Consider the following 16,243-nt stretch of genomic DNA (forward strand, 5'->3'; position numbering starts at 1 on the left):
ACTCTGTCAGCTTCTTTATTTTTTTTACGTCTCTCTCTCTGGAAATAAAATATTTTCAACAGACAGAGCCCACACATTCAGTGGAGTTTTACCCTGGGCAAAATCCACTTTGCTTAATTTCTCGGTAATAAGGTTAATAAGAAGCTTCTCTTCTAAAAGTTTCTAATATTCTTCAGCTGGAAAATAAAATTCCTGCTTCTCTGATCATCTCAGGCTATTTCATAACTTTAGTTATGTGCTTTTATAATGGGCCTCAAGATATTTAAGTATTCAACAACTTTGGCTTAAGACATAATAAAGTTGAAAACGTTAATTTTTATTTTTTTTTGGCAGTGCTTGGGTAACAGCAGTGAGTCGCACTCAAGTAAGAGCCTTTGAAGTTACAGGTAGATATGAACGTTTGCTTGTCTGCACCTTCTTAAAATTTTATTTTTTAGTAACCAAAGGACCAAGTAAAAAGGTTGCAAAAAAAGAAATTAAAATCCAGCAATTTTTCAGTGATTTTATTCTACTGAGTAAGAGATAGATAACCGACCTAAGCGTTTTTCATTCAAAATGAAAATGACTTGGTTGTGACTGGCTGGGCTTGAAGCAACTGCTATCTTATCAACTGGGAAACTGGATGATACCATGTGTAGGAAAAGTTATCCTTCCATTTTATTGATTGTTGGTACGTGCTCAAATTTTAAAAATCAATCCAGGTCTGAGTGTTGCAGGCAAGAAAGATAAGGCAACAGTACACAGGAAAACAGTGTGAATGACCATCAGTCTAGAAAGATGTGAAGAAATATAAAAAAAGGTGCCATGTGTCAGCTGTAAGAGGATAAGAGGAAAAAATAGGACAACACCCTTTCAATTAAAAAAAAAAAAAAAAAAAAAGGGCGGCAGACTTTTTGTTTTATGTCTAGGCTTTTGCTGGAAAATGAGGCCATCTTCCAAAACACACCCATTCCACCAGACATTCAATGGAATTTAACTATTCCCACAAAATATTTCAATTTCTGTCTTTTTTTTTTTTTTTTAAGAAAAGCCACTTTATACAGAAACCAGCCACAAGTTGAGTTCCGAGATGGAATTGTTTCAACCCACAGCCAAATACAGAAACAAAACCATTGTGGCTACACAAATCACATATTTTAAGCAATAGTTAGGCATGCAGTACACTTACAAATTAGAACTGAAAGACCCGCTTTATTCAATTACTTAAGGCTTACTTATTGCTTGCCCTCCCACACCATGAAAGGATTTTAGGCAAACAGAGGAAAACGCCTTTTTTATACTCAGACTGCTATCCGCACACAAACCCCTCTACCATGAAAGGTAATGTCTGCTCTTAAATACAGAAACAAGGTTCACCTTGATAAAAGAAAGCAATATTGTTTACAGTGAGAATAACTCTTCACTGCAACAGGCTCCCCAGGGATGTGGCAGAGTCCCCATCACTGAAGGTTTTTAAGATGTGATTGACAGGGTGCTAAAATAACCTCATTTAGGCTCCTTTTCCCATGAAAGGTTGAATCAGATGATCTGTCAAGGTCCCTCAGAGCCTGGGCTGTTCTATGATTCTAGTTACTTCTATTAAAATCTTCTGATTTCAGAGACTCACAGTTTAAGGATGTGCATGGAGAAAAGGAGCTGGTGGTGAGGTCTAAGTCTGAAGCAAATACCAATGTGGCAGTCAGGAACAAAGAGGATGTCACTTGTGGTCAAGAGAACCAGAAGGTCATTACAAAAAGAACAAAAATACAGGATGTTTATCTAAGTGTAAATTGGAAGCAGGTTTAAACATTGCAGAACTCCGTGTCCCCAGCTCTTTTAATTCAGCCCAGTTTGTGTAACTACAGATGCCATCCAAAGCAGCTTTGTGATGTCAGTGCCTTACCTTCTTCCTCTTCGATGAGGCCCATGTTTACATAGGATTGTGCCTTTCTCTTCCCACCATCAATTTCCACTAATTGAGCAGTCTTATAGCTTTGCTCATAAAAGTAGTTACTTAACCATTTGTCCTCAGGGTCATTGAAAAAGCAGGCCAAGCTAAGCTGGTTATCATACACCTTCTCATAGTGCCCTTTAAAAACAAAAATCAAAATAAAAAACATTATATTATCATCAGTGTTCAGAAATTTTGCATGTTGTAGCAATAATCACAATGAAAATTAAGAGCTATTTCTATTTCCACTATTCAAATGCCATCAAGTTCTGCTATGCGTTCACTCAGAGAAATTGAAGAGGAAAATTATAACCTTACAAATTAGGCACAACTGGAAACATATTTTTGCTCTCATTTCTGTGTGCAAAACCAGAATTCAGTTCAATAAAACACACAGAACCTGGATAAAACACTGGCTAGTCAAACGAGAAGTCAGAGTGAGACTGGAGAAGCATTTGTCTGAGCCTCTGGGCCCTGAAAAGGCCTAAGAGCTTTCCATAACTTGGACCTCTAAGGTAACAACTGCGTTGATGGAGATTAAGAACCAGAAAGAACACACTGCAAACACAATCCATTAATTAATATAATTTTACATGTTCAAATTATGACTTACGAGAAAGGATTTGAGTTTTCATGTATATTCCCATGTTTAGTACCTTAGCACTCTTAGAAGTTAAAGACAAACTGTATTTGAACCATTTCCCTAGGACCCTCCTCCCCCACTCCAGTTCACCAAGGAATTGTTCTCAGAACAAATGTGGAAAGCAGTGAATTCTAAGTCACAGATCTTCTCCATGGCCTGAAGTTTGGATTCTACTCTTTATCATCTCAGACAGCTGAATGAATATTATGAATATTATCCCTAAAATTTACAAAAAACCTGCAAGTCCTAAATCTAAGTAGCAATACAAAATTATCTACAATTTAAAGTTACAGAGTAACAACTTATTTCCCTTGGAAAAGCACCTTTTAAAAAACCCCACAAGATATCAGCCTTGAATTATTCCAAAACTTTACTAATTTGGAGTAGAAATCTAAACATTTCCTAACAAATCTTATCATACTGTTCCACCCTAAAGTGAATTTGAAAGATCTATTTCTTATATGAGGCTGAAAAATCTATTAAAGTAGAGCATGAGCCTATATGTTTCATGGCTATTAGAAATTAATTTTCTGTGCAAACTCTACTCCTGCCAGATGTGAAACTGAATAATTAGCTAAAATTCCATTGCAGTTTTGGTAGGCTACTTAGTGTGTTTGTGGCTATTAACTGAATATGACCCCAACAGCCAGCTCTAAAAGGAATTGCCATATATTTGGGTAAAGTAGGAGTTAAGAAGCAAAGGTCTGGCAGCAGGTAAGAGACTTTTTGGTTAAGCTGGATGTGTGAAAAGAACTGCTTTGTTTTCGGGAGCTCTGTAATTGGTAAGCTTTGCTCAAAAAGAGAGAAAATGGAGAAAAGAAAACCCCCTCTTAATTCGGGGTATGGAGCACCACACAGAAATCGACTAGGAAAAAAATAAATCTTTTCAGCATAGACAAGATTTTGAAGTCCAAATCTTTCCCAAGTGTTTTAAAACTATGACAACCATACCAAAACACTTCAATCAGAAGATGCAGTTAAATTCTCTTCTTCTGCTATCTATAAAAAGAATTGGGGGAAATGCAACTTCCAAAAGGGTGAGTTTAATGACTCTAAATTGAACCACCTATGCAAGTCACTCACACTATTTGGAACACACAGCAGCAATTACTCAAACAAGTACTTTAAATTCATCACTAAACCACACAGGAGAGATTTGTCAGCCTCATCACTTGTATGTTCTGTCTTAAAATTACAAATTACATATTATCTAATTGAAGAAATGTAAACCTCTCCTCATTCTCTCTCTGTTGTCATGACTGTTATTTGAATACTGAATATCTAGATAAAGTTCTTCAGTGTGTTGCACAACACAGTAAGGATTTTATTCTTTTGACGAAAAGGACTACCACCTAATCATGTCTGTAGTCTTCAAGATGTGCATCTACTACTTGTTTCTCCTCCTTTTTTCTCCATCTTGGTAATTTCAGAGAACATTGTCTGAATTCTTCCTGCCTAAAGTTTTTTGAAATCAAGCTGAAACATTTTCCCCATTCTTGAACACTCTTTATCTTTTAATTTAGAAATTCATTCCTCTAATGGTAAACAATACTTTTTTTTCTGCTTGTGTTATTTTATTCATTTTATTTATTATTTTGCTTTTTTATTTTTCTCAGAATTTTGCCTTCCATGAAGTTGTAACCTCAGATTTCTACCTTTCTAATAATTCCCATTAAAATATATAAAATTATGATTCTGAAGCAATGTATATTATATACATTTCTATTTCTAGTATTTTAAAAGAGATAACATCCCTTCCAAGAAATGAGTGATTCACAATCTCTTTAAAATCACCAAAAAAGAAATAGCTCAGAAATCACTTTTAGATTATCATCTCATCATTTGCATCTAAGGTTTTAAACCAAAACATCAGCTTAAGTTTCAAAATTCAGCTTTGAGAGGAATAATTATCAATATACAGACTTCACGTATTCCTAATCTGAATATTCTTCATGGCTGTGGCTGTGAGTTTTCATGCCTTTTGTTTCTCCTCAGGACTGAAAAAGCACCTCTTGGGTGCCTCTTTTTCAGAATATCCTGGAGTCTACATCGTTTAAAACACATTTATACATTAGAAATTAAGACTATTTTGGTACAACAGCCTCATAAAAACCTCTTCAAATGATTCCGGAACAGAAATAACAAAACTGGGTTGGGCCGTGTATATGCACACACATATGTACACATATATGCCTGTATTTGGATATGTTTATAACATATATTTATACATCTATGCAACATCATTACCGATCACACACATCAACATTATACTAAATCCAAGACACTGCACTGTAGCAGCTACTAAGAAGAAAATTAATTCTATCCTAGCCAAAACCAGGACAACACACACCGATAAACTCAACACCCAGTTGGGATTCATCCAACCTAACCAATTTAGATATGGATAGGAGTTACCTAAGATTCCTTTCCTCTCAGTGAAGAAAAGCAGACACTTCTCGGATGAGATTTATCTTGAACAATGCTTGCAGCACAAGGGAATGCTTTTAGAGATTATCTCAGAAGTAGAGGTAGAGCTTCCCACAATTACAAGCACAGGGCCACATGAGCAGTGAAATACAAAACCTAATTATAACCACTAACATAAAGATAATAATACACATTAGATCACAGCTAAGTGAAAATGAACTCAAAGATACCAGAGGATGCATACAAATGGTTGCAATAAGCCAGAAAGAGAAGAGATAATTGGATCATCATTGGATACAGGCACACTGGATACAGATTTGCTCCTCTGAAATCATTGCTACAAAGTATCAAGGCACTTATGCGACCTAAAATTATGCAAATAACTGCAGGTAGTGCCCTACAAATCCCAAGGGATGGAAGTGACCCGAGGCAGACTCCAGCTACTGCCACGGCTTTGATTGAATGAACTTTAATGTGACCCTCTGATGACGATCCTGCTGGTGCATAACAATGAGAAGTGCACGAAGACAACCTCGTCTCTGGCACTGTCTTGGACAGTGGCTGACCAGATACGCAGGCCATAAAACAAACCCCAAACCCCAGACTTTTACAAGTGCATCCTAGTGTGACTCAAGTCCAACTCTCTGATCTCCTTTGTGACAGGATGCAGTGGAAGAAAGGGAAAAAAGTATGGGAATAGTCTTTAGAGAACAGATGGAAACATCAGGAAGAGATCCTGGCTCGGTGTTTCCTTTGAAGAATAAAAGAGGCAGGTGGTCCATTTTCCATTAACAAGAACTTGCACTGATTTTTAAACTACAGGTATCAGAAAGAAATCTTTCAACATCCAGCTATGAGTCCTTATTTCCCACTCAAAAAGCCACCAGTCAGTGCTTTGCTCCTGCCAGACAAAGGCCATATGGAACCTTTTCAACAGGTGTTAACACTCATCTTCCAGTTAGCTGTTTAAAGTGTGTATGAGTGGATTAAAACTGACCCTTCACTCTTGAAGGCACATAAAGGTGTGGCCTTATGTCAATTAAGTCACTAGGAGTAATTTTTATGTCAGAATGAGACACAGTGCTGGAAGAATAATTTTTCTTTTGCCAGAAAGATCAAAATCAGTGACTTAGTAGCAAGACAGCTGATGCTGTGAAGAATTCTTCAGAGCATGAATACACAGAGAAAGATCCAGGATGGAAAATGCTGGACCAAAAAGAAGCACAAACTTCAGTTGAATATGGTGCTGCAATCAGTTATTTCCACCTGGCTCTATACATGGCAAAGAATCAGTCCCTTTTGCTTGTTCAGAAAAAGGATGCCTCTACATCTATAAGTAGAAGACTCCTTAATCACTCCTTTTTTCAGAGAGTTTATTCATAAATGGATAAACTTTTTTTCCTGAATGTTTAGCTGTAAGTCCACAAATGAAGAAAGTGAAAATGTGAGTTGGAGCATGATGACACCAAGTTTCAGGCAGGGACTGTTTCCTGGAGTGTACACAGAGCGCACCACTCCGAACACTGCCAAGTACATATAGGGAAAATGCTTATTCAATGCATAAAAAAATGCTATGGAAATGGTCAGGATATAATTTTACTGGGTAAAGGATAAAACCAGCTAATGATAATAACTTATAATTTATAATGATAAGTCAATTAACTGGTAATCTGAAATGCTAAAAGGGAACTCCAAGCTACTGCAACAAAAACATACTACAGAAATTTTCCAAAAAGTGCTGCTTCTGTTGAAGTCAATGATAGTTCTACAAGTGCCTGTATCTTGAGATGGTTTGGTTTCTTTCCTGGACAGAATCACTTCAACTTTTTGTGAGATAACTACAAAAATAATAAAATTCTCCACTGGTCTCCATCAACTGCTGCATTTTTTCCTGTGATAAAATATTAAGTAGGGAGTGACAAACCTGCTTAGAAAATAAAACAGCATTCCCTTGCCCAGCCCCTCAAAAGCAAACAAAACTATGCCTCATCCAAGCAAACATTAAAAGAGGGTTTGTTATACTTTTTTTCTTTTAAGGCATAACTTATTTCCATTTTTTTTTTCAAAATAGCATGGGAAATATGATTATTGCAATGTTTCTAGCCCAAGCCTAAGGCATAAGTGGGAAACCTTACAGAAAAGCTTTCTACTGTAAAATGCTAAACTCTGTTTTCAACCTTGAGTATACTGGACAAACATTCTCCAGTGCATGCACATCAAATACTCATGCTTTCTTCATACATTTTATGAAAAGACATCTTTTACAACAAAAATTAATGTTAACTCCTACTATCAAAATTTTTCTCAACACTGAAGTGAGGGAAAGAAAACCAAGTTGTCACTTCTTTCTAATGGCGTGTGTCTGGCACCGCCTAGAACAAGGGTCAGCAGCCTGCAGCACATGCACAGATTCAGCATTTAGCACACAGCATAGCACAAAGGTTGAGTGGGGTCAGGAACAGGAGCAGGTGGAATCTTAGAAGGGCAGCAGCTCCCAGATTTTAACTCCTGGTTTCCAGCAGCTGCTCCAGTGATCAGCTAATAAGCAGAATCTTGCCCTTCTGACGGTGTGCTCATACCCGAGGATTCCATCCTCTGGCTTTGGCACAGTGATCTGCCACTACAGTGCTGAGTGCCCAATTCATGCTGCAGCCACTGAACTGTGGCAGTTTCCCTGGTTTTGCATTCCTGCTCTGGCAAAGCAGAGTTAACAGCTGGAACAGCTCTTCCTTTAATTGTTCTTGAGCTGGAACTCACTTTGCATTCCTTTCAATGTCTACAGCTCACTCTATACTGATAGAGTTCTATCAGTACCGATAAATTCAAAATACAGCTTGCTTTTTGAAGGAACCCCCAGTATTTCCATATATGTGCCAAGAAATCACTGTATACATCAAATGCTGAGCTGTGCAGATCCATTACTCTGGCATTTATCCTGCATTCTTCTGTAAAAAGACCTACAACTATACATATTTAAACAACTCAACTACCCCCTTTTTTTTTCCCCATAGCTCCTGAAACCAGAACTAGTAAAAAAAGAGGTTAGTCCAGGATAAAGGAACTTCAAAGAATAATTAAAACTCCCTCAATTTCGAAGTCAGAAACTTTTACTTTACTTGTGTAAAGAAGGCAAGATAAAAATATAGTCAAGCATTGGCAATATTTCTGCCAGTGCTTTTAGAATGATGCTGAACTCAGACCAAAATAACTCCATCAGTCATTTTTCTGAGAAGCTGCAAGGATCAAAGTTCCCTCTCTATTTATTAAATACTTGGGAGATATTCAAATGCAACAAAAACGAGTTTAAGTTGGCCAGAAAAGCTGTTTTCTTTGCACACAGTAAAGTACAGTTAATAGGCAATTAAAAAAAACACAACTCCTGTATAATTTGAAGTTCAACCAAAATATTCTATTAAAAATGAAAACAGAGAGAACCTCTACTGGTGTGTGTAAAGGCAATCAGTGTAATGCTGGTAAACAAAATGTTACTATTTTCAAACCCAGCAGTAAAGAAAGTAATAGCTCTTTGATATCAGCCTGCACATTGTGATGGATGGCTCTGATTCAGTTCAAGCAAATTATTTATGTCTAGAATTGTAGTGTCCTAGAACTGTAAACTGTGGAAACCATTACAACATTAACACTTTCCACCAATAAATATGAGAACTGAATGTGTACATAGCTTTCTCTGTCCACTATTGTGAGTACCATAAAACTCTAAAATTAGAAGTTCTAAGTTATATTCAAAATTAAGACAGTAATACCTTATTATCCATAAATAACAGGTAAGAAAAATTAAATAACAAATAAGAAAATGATTTACTGACAAAGTGTTTTGCTTTCCACATACCACTCCAGTTCAAACCCCAACATTTTGTGAAGTTTCAATTCATAAAAAAACTTACAAGTAAGGAATTTTTTATGGTGATCATTTATAGCTGCTATCTCTTTGTCAGCCCAGTTGTTACCCAAGATAGGTAAAATTTCAGCCAATCTAATATTAGCAACATCAACCACACTACGAAACTCTCACCGTTTGCTGACCCAAATATTACCTTCACCCTTTTAAGCTTGAACTGTGGCAGCTGAAGAGCAAATGCAGGTCAGCTGCTGTTGTGGCTGCTACATCATGATAAGTTCCAGCTGAGGTGAACTGCTGAATTATTCTTAAATGGTGTCAACTGGAGTTGTCGGGAGATCATAAGCCAGAGCCCCAAGCAATTTGATTAGAATCAGAGAGTAACCGGATTAGCAGAACTACTGAATTAGTGTTTGATGAGCTGCACAATTCATGTGAATCTTCACAGCACTGCTGGCTCTCAGACCTGCAACAGGAATTACCATCCACTCCTTCATGTGCCAGACAACTCAAACGTCATTTTATACACACAAGACATTTGTGCAAAGATTTGCATTGAAACCGGTGAAAACAATCAAAACAAATTATGCCCTGATCAGCAATTCAGTAACAACGCTGGCCAACTCTTAAGTCCTCATTATTTTTTTCTTCTTTCATTTTAATCAATGGGAAAAGTTGGGAGATAATGTCTCCTAGAGGCAAGGTGCAATCAGGCATCTGGTGGTGGTACCTTGTCTCTGAGAGAGGTGAAAGACTCACTTACAGAGCCCAGCACACAAGAAATGCCAGGTTCAGTGACAGAAGGGCAGGAACTGCACATTTGGGAATGCCTTGCCTCTCTGGGAGCATGTTTGCCACCTCTGCTGTCACACATCAGCCTCTAACACTGAAAAATATCATGCACTGGAGGCAGGCAAACTGTTCTCCTCAAGTGGCTGCAGGGAGCAGGCCCATTGAGATAAGCCACATCTAGTACTTTTTGACCATCAGATATTGGCAGAATGCTTCTGCCAGGGCAGACCAAGCCCCAAACTTCTCTCTCATATTCTGCAAGATACAGGGGTGCCTATTAAGGTTTTTAGTCATACTCCAGGCAAAGCTAAAGATTCCTTCCAATTATGGCTGCTGGACTTCCAGTCAAGAATTAATTCTAAAGAAACATAACTTTTGGCTTTCATGGCAAGCATCAAATAAACATTTAAAATTAACATTTTTGGAAGTGCCAAAAGGATTTATTTTGCTGTTCCTTTTTTTTGAAATGAAGTTGCCTGTTTCTAAATTTCAGTCAAAAACCTTAGATTCCAAATTTACAAGCTTTACTGTAGGTTTTCATATTTGTAATGATCAAAATGCAACTTGAAACAAGACAACTACACTGATATCAACTCAGCTATGAAACAAGATTGCAGGTAGAGCTTTGTCTGTCTCCATCCCTGCAATTATTCCAATGGAGAAAGATGAAGTAAATTATGTTACTATGTATAGTAAAAGGAAATGATAAATATGAGTGCTTAGTAAATAGTAGGCAATAGAGAAAATACAGTAATTTGGAGTTATGTCTTCACTAATATCTAGTAATTCACAGGTGGCATGTTACATCTGTGTGCTGTATTTTCTTTGACATGTTCACAATCCTTTTTAAGTCAGTCACAAATCCAAACACAGTTAGCAGGGTATTTAATAAAAACAGATTTATAAAAGTATTACTGTGTGAAAAAGCATTTCACCTATTAAATTTTTCTAATACAAAACCAGCTACTCAAATCAATAGAGGAAGAAAAACAATAAATAATGAAACTATGAGGAAATAATTGAGATGTTATCAAAGCTATAAATACATCAAACATTTCTGATGCTATCAAAATTCACTCTACATGTTTTTTCCTTTTTTGCCTTCCTTCACAAAACCTCTCCTGATATCTGCAGCTCCTAATCATTTATTCTATAAATACAGCTCAGTTGACTAAGGCTGCAATGTGCTAAGATGCAGTAGCGTTTCAAATTCATACATGAAACAATTTGGAAGCTTCCCCCAGGCACTGGCGGCTGCGGCTCCCGCTGCTCCGCTACCCACAATCCCCCCATTTACCTGCTCGCTGGGCTGCCTCAGCCCCGGTCAGGAAGTGGTAAAGCTGATCCAGCTTATCAGGCTGCTCCTCCAGGGACTTCTCATGCCATATGGCTGACCCAGGCCCTGCAGCCTCCCTGAAGGCATTCCACTTCTGGATCAGAGTGAGGAGCTCAGAGAAGGACTTGTGATAACCCCGGCGCAGCATGTCTATGCAGATGTTCTTCTTGTATGAATTCCTGTAACTGGGAATAAGAAAGGGAGATTTTAAGCCTTTAAACTTGTATTCTGTTCTCCACCTTACCAAATAAGTGCAGACAACTGCAACAGCTTTCAGGAAGAGACCTCTGCAGTTCAGCAGCAGGGAGTGGGTATTATTTCCCCCGCTAAAATCTGTTTGCAAATGCCATACCCTAGGGAAGCAAACATGGCAATAATCAATAAATACCAACATATACATTGAAAACACGGTCAAAAATACACTGTTATTCTTTAGTTGATATTTGGTAGAAAAGGCTGACTGATGGGAAACCTCCCCCCCCCATGTTTACATTAGTCCATGAAAACACAATGAACCCTTAGTTTGCTTTAAGACAGTGCACAGGGAAAATTGAGGCTCATGTCAAAACAACATCTATGTTGTTACATATAACATTGTTATTATATGTTATATATATATATATATATATATATATATATATATATATATTGCTATATGTTATATGTACATTTTGTTATATATATACATTAAATAGTTTTGCTGTAGGACAGGATGGCTTGCGTTAAAAATGTAAAAAAATGCTATGCTGGAAACATACGATATGCCAGAATCATTAGATATTATTTTCCTTCCATTTAGCATATAACTTCAGCTGGTTTAGTGATGCAAAAGTTTGGTAATTTCTCCCTAATTTTACAAATAAGTGATGCTATGATGAATTTTTATTGAATTTAGTGCCTTCGTAAACTCTGATAAGATATGCATATCAAAAAGTTGTGGAATCAAATATTCTCAAGTGGTAATACACCTTTGGAGGTATTATTTATGGAAATAATCAAAATATTTCTTTTATATGTCATGAAACAATCATATTGTGTCCTATTCTGGAGAAAACTATGAGTCCAATGAGACTGCAACACAAAGGTACAGATGTAAAGGCTTGCAGGGATGGTTGTCCAGTCTGGGAAAACCAACTTTTACCTCAGTAAAATGTCAAGGACACAGATGTGTTACCTTTATCTTGTATATTCCACGAAGTTACCAAACTGTTTTCAAAACTGTCCTTTTAGATTAAAAACCATTTAAATTCAAATTATCTCAGCTTTAAAATGAATATGGAATTCTGAAAAATGAGATTTATAGTGTATGTAATAAATTCAGATCTAATAATAATAGCCCAATGAAACTAACACTTTGATCTTAAAAAGAGCTACTGCAATTCTTTAACAATGTTGATACAATTGAAGTGATGTGAAAAACTTCTTAGCTAGATGTCAATAAAATAGACAGCAATGTAAGATATAGGCAGCAAATAATCTGCATTATTTCATATTTGATGCAATTAAAATAAAATCTCTTACTACAGAGATGCACAATAATTCTTCACATGTACTTTTCACATTTCAGTTGCAGAACTGAGCATAAAAATATTAAATAATCCTGATACAATTTAGACCAGACAGTACTGAATTTGTGTTTAATATATAAATGGATGCTTTTTGAGATTGAAAATCACACATTTCTCACACAGATAAGGGAAAAGATATAACTATTCTGCACCATAAAATTTGCAACATTTACATTATAAAAGTATATGAAAAATATGTTTAAACATTTAAGTTTTCATTTGCTAGAATATGCTATATTTGACATATACCAAATGTAGAGTATATAGCTTCAAAAAACTGTAAAGATACTATGCTAATACCATGCAGTGTATTATCTATTTTTTATATGGAATATCTTTTTCTTTACTGTTTAAAAATTCTATGTAATTAAAAAACCCTGAAGAGCATAGGTAAAAAATCCCTACCAACTTCCAAAAGCCAATGACTGAATCCTACAGTAATATAACTCAGAGAAGTGGAATAACAATCTGCATAGCAGGCACACACGTCTGTTCATTTATACAATGGGATCTATATATGTTTGTGTGTGTACGTGCATTAGATCAGGAGATGTATTGGAAGTAAACAAGGAAGTAGTGCTAAAAGATCTCAGCAGTCACTACCCAAAATGTCATTCAGGTAATTTTTAAACACTCACTGCACACTCACTGGGCACAGAACCAGTATTCATACACATAGAAAAACTGTGTCCATGTTATTTTCTGTAGACTGATGTATTTTACTTGAAGTCAAAGCACATTTTCCCCACAAGAAAGCATTATTAGCAAACCAGCACAGGAAAACAAAACATGTAGTAAACCATGTAATTTTTAAAAACCAGTGTCAAGAGTGTTTTAACAAATCCCATCCCAATTAATGGAGAAATTGAAATAATGCTGAGATAATCCTACTGTGCAGAGCACATTGTTTTCTGAGGCAAAGAGGACTGATTTTAGCATACAAGCAATGAAGCTATCTATTGTAAAACCCTTCAAATTTAGTGGCATAAAAATGAAAGTCATGTCAGTTATTATGCACAAAGCATACAATAATAATACTATTGTTTCCTTAAGTTTCTGTAATATATAAGCTACAAGTGACTGATCACATACAAACAGTAAAACTGGGCAAGAGATTAATGGTATTATGAGGATAAATGGTATTTGTATCACCTAAAAGAGCTTGACACTGCAATAATATCTAAAATAGTTACAGTTATCAGATTAAAATTTCCAGATGAAAATTCCAGGGTCCTTTTTTCCCCCGATCAAACACTCCTTTTGAAAAGAGGCATGATGTAGGTGAGAGCAGTAAACTTTTCATGATATCTTGAGATAAACTATAAATCCTCAATCCTCAGTCCTCAAAACACTTTCCATCCTGCTTTTTATGATGTCATGCAGCATGTAAAATCTGAGGTTAAGCAGAACAGCTCGTGTTTTAGATAACTAAAGATTACTTGATTTCTAATATCAATGTCAAAACATCATACCTAAGGTTCCTTCCAACTCAGGATATTCGTTGATTCTGTGATTTATTTTATAAAATCCCGCTGTTAGCATTAGTGCAGTATGTTTCTACATTGATAAGCAACCTTACACTAAACACTTTTGAACCTTGTCACCTAATATATTATGATTTATTGTTAAGCAAGCGAGTGTTTTTTTTCTGCATTCCTCCGCGCTGACTTGAGGTTTCCTTTGAACAATTAAGTTACTTCCAGGAGCGAAATGAGAGAAGACTGCCTGCCCTTCGCTGCGCTCGGAGCGGAGCCGTTCTCGGGGTTTAATGGTCTCTGGGGGCATCTACTGGAAATGTGGGAAACTGCAGGCGGGATGCGCGGATCCCGGCGCAGAACAAAGGGCCCGGCCGTGCCTCGGCACAGGGCACAGGGCGAGGGGCGACCACAGTGCTCGCCTGGCCCGCACGGCCGCCTGCAAGCCACGGGATGTGTCAGACCTGAGTGAGCAGACAGCTCTGTAAGGTCAGCCGAGTTTCATTTTGAAACTGAATGTGATGTGACTGCAACCCCAAAGTCCTCCCTAGGGCGATCATGAGATCATGCCAGAGAAAAAGGTTTCAGATGGATTTTTTTTAAAGCAAACTATTCTAAAATGAAATTTGGAGCATCTCTATATATTTATGGTTAAAACAAAGATACCAATTATTCAGGTTTTAATTTAAAGCAGAATTGGTTTGCTTTTCTCATCCATGAAACTCAACAGATGAGAACAACACACCACAGAGCCAGCTGATTCTAAGAATCCCCCGATCCTCTGCATGTGCACTCATTTCTGTCACTGCTGCTACCCCGTGATGTTGCTAAATGTTTATTTACACAGGTTGGGCAATGAGCTCCAGGTGGATCTGATCCTACACCAGCAGGTACTGTGATGCAGCGCTGCATCAGAAAGTGCTGAAAAATTCTGTGAGCTTCTGAGGGTCTCTGTGTCATGATGGGGGTTGTACGTCACAAGAGTTTTCAGCACTAAATAAATAATCAAAAGTTAAAGTTGCCATTTTAGTGGCATCTTGGTACAGGTGACGATTTTGTGCCACGTAATATCACACGGGTGGAAGGAGCTATATTGAATGTGGATCTGAGAGCTTGAAAAGACAGCTGTTAACACTGTGCTTAATTTAAGTGTACTCAGATATTGCTAAAGACATTTAAATTATTTCCTAAACTATACAGCTACTTTAGTAATTTTCTTACATGGATTTCTTTTTGCATTATCATTGCTATTACAAAACAATCTTAAGTCATGCTGAGAAATCATGGAAACCTGACTCTAATCTGTCTTTACCAGTGGAAGAATAGCAATGTTCAGTGAGATTAATGAAATTACACTGTTGTTTGTGTGAACTTATACAAATTACACAGTTTTTACACAGAAATTTACACAGTGAAATTACACTGTCTCAAGGACTTTCCTCTATTATGGTATCGCACTTTTAAAAGATCCTTAAGCAGTGCTGGGAGATCAACAGAGTACCTCACAACATTCCCTCCAACTTAAAATCCTCCACAATAAGGCTATCTGCATTCTACCCTTTAAACTGAAAGAGAGGACAGAAAAAGGAAATTAAGAGGCCAAGAGGCAGGAAGTGGTGTTAGAAATAATCAAAACAGTCAGTATAGCATAACAGAATCATTAATCAGGAGCTTAATCCTCTATGCCTTCTGTCTGATGCGGTCAATTACAGTCATGCAAAATAAATCCAGAACACTAATATTTTCAGATGGCAATTTTATATATATATAAAAAAATATATATTTAACATTAGGTTTCATATATTTTGATTTTGTAGGGCTTAATTAGTATTTCCAGTTAATTCCAGCTGCTGATTACAATACAAGTAGTTGTATTGTACTGTAGCAATCCCATTTTGTAAAGAACAAAATGGCATGGATTAAACAACGATAGTATATAAAATATTAAAGTGTACTTCCAGTGTAAAATAATTACTCTACCAATTATTATAATGTTTAAAAACTGTATTCAAATAGGTTTCATTCACTTGGGATTTCCTTCTGCAGTTGGCAAGCCAATGACTGATACAAATGCCTTAGATAAGCATCACAAAATTATGAAAAAATAATAAATATATTTTTGCTTATGCTTATTTAAACAAATTTATTTTACTCCCCCCCCTATTTCCTGTATATAAATCTCCAAAAAAATTTATATTACATAAAGTATGTGA

The 16,243-nt window shown here is 36.6% G+C and overlaps 1 protein-coding gene across 5 annotated transcripts in view; it reads right to left on the reverse strand.

The window, feature by feature from the left end:
• TTC29 (tetratricopeptide repeat domain 29) overlaps window positions 1–16,243 on the reverse strand; it is a 226,277-nt gene that overhangs the window by 82,554 nt on the left and 127,480 nt on the right. For all 5 annotated transcript variants that reach the window (XM_038136455.1, XM_038136456.1, XM_038136454.1 and 2 more), the window contains 2 exons: window positions 10,949–11,172; window positions 1,883–2,068 (listed from right to left, as the gene is read on the reverse strand). In XM_038136455.1, the coding sequence (XP_037992383.1) occupies window positions 1,883–2,068; window positions 10,949–11,172 (410 nt within the window). The remainder of the gene's footprint in view (window positions 1–1,882; window positions 2,069–10,948; window positions 11,173–16,243) is intronic.

The sequence above is a fragment of the Motacilla alba genome, chromosome 4 (assembly GCF_015832195.1).
Source record: "Motacilla alba alba isolate MOTALB_02 chromosome 4, Motacilla_alba_V1.0_pri, whole genome shotgun sequence".
Lineage (NCBI taxonomy): Eukaryota > Metazoa > Chordata > Aves > Passeriformes > Motacillidae > Motacilla > Motacilla alba.